Source organism: Aplysia californica, unplaced genomic scaffold (assembly GCF_000002075.1).
Source record: "Aplysia californica isolate F4 #8 unplaced genomic scaffold, AplCal3.0 scaffold00002, whole genome shotgun sequence".
In the NCBI taxonomy this organism is placed as follows: Eukaryota; Metazoa; Mollusca; class Gastropoda; order Aplysiida; family Aplysiidae; genus Aplysia; species Aplysia californica.
This window is the reverse complement of record NW_004797272.1, coordinates 2,763,727-2,764,631: the sequence shown is the minus strand read 5'-3', so window position 1 is coordinate 2,764,631 and position 905 is coordinate 2,763,727. Positions and strand designations below refer to the sequence as shown.

At 43.0% G+C, this 905-nt stretch overlaps 1 protein-coding gene across 1 annotated transcript in view; it reads left to right on the top strand.

Annotated features, from left to right (window-relative positions):
• Nucleotides 1-905, top strand: part of LOC101852969 (serine-rich adhesin for platelets) — a gene marked incomplete at its 5' end in the record, with an annotated part of 29,736 nt that overhangs the window by 18,070 nt on the left and 10,761 nt on the right. The window contains 1 exon segment of the mRNA XM_013090154.2: nucleotides 90-311. Within this exon segment, the coding sequence (XP_012945608.1) occupies nucleotides 90-311 (222 nt within the window).

The window sequence follows — 905 nt, the reverse complement described above, 5'->3', positions numbered from 1 at the left end:
AGACAGACAGACAGACAGACAGACAGACAGACAGACAGACAGACAGACAGACAGAGAAGCTTTAATAAACTCGTGTGGGTTTTTTCTAGAATCTCAACCGGGAAACAACTTTGGTGGCTGCAAACGGAATCAAGTTCTCCGCTTTACAAGTGTTTGCCTATTCGTTGGAATTCTTCAAAAACCACGCCCTGCAGCAGCTGAGCGACCAATCAGGGACAGAACTGCTCAACGAGGACATTCGTTGGGTGATCACAGTGCCGGCTATTTGGCGAGCTCCGGCCAAGCAATTCATGCGACAAGCTGCTTATGAGGTTGGTCTCTTCTTATTTTTCTCCTTACCTTCTCATCTTCTACTGACTTCTGTTAACTGATTAGGGTCCAGACAAAAAAACCCCAAAAAACTATACTTTTTAATACACCAGTAGCACTCTAGATTCTGGCCTGGATCGGAGCTTTAGCATATGTGATATCTTTCGTGAATGGTGGTAGATTACTGGTAGGCCTGCATTGTTTCTTCTATATCCAACTCATAATCTCACTTCTCGAACTGTTTATTCGAGCAATATTCGGCCGACTTTCGTATTTCTCGACCAGTGCTTACCAGCCAGTGCAATATCACCCACTAGTGGACGATTTGGCAAATCTAATGGGCAGTGGCGCTCACCAGGACAGTGGCATACCATTTAATACCCCGATTAGAAATGCATGTAGGCGGGCGGTACGAATTAGAGTTAAAGGTGGCAAACGTGGACGCTGGTTATAAAAAGGTTGACGAGTGCTAGTAGAACAAACAGTTGAAAAAATGCACATTCCTATAAATTGTTTGAACCCTTCCTCTACAATATGTAAGTGAATATACGTAAGCCTACATGTATATACATGTAATACACACATACAATATATAT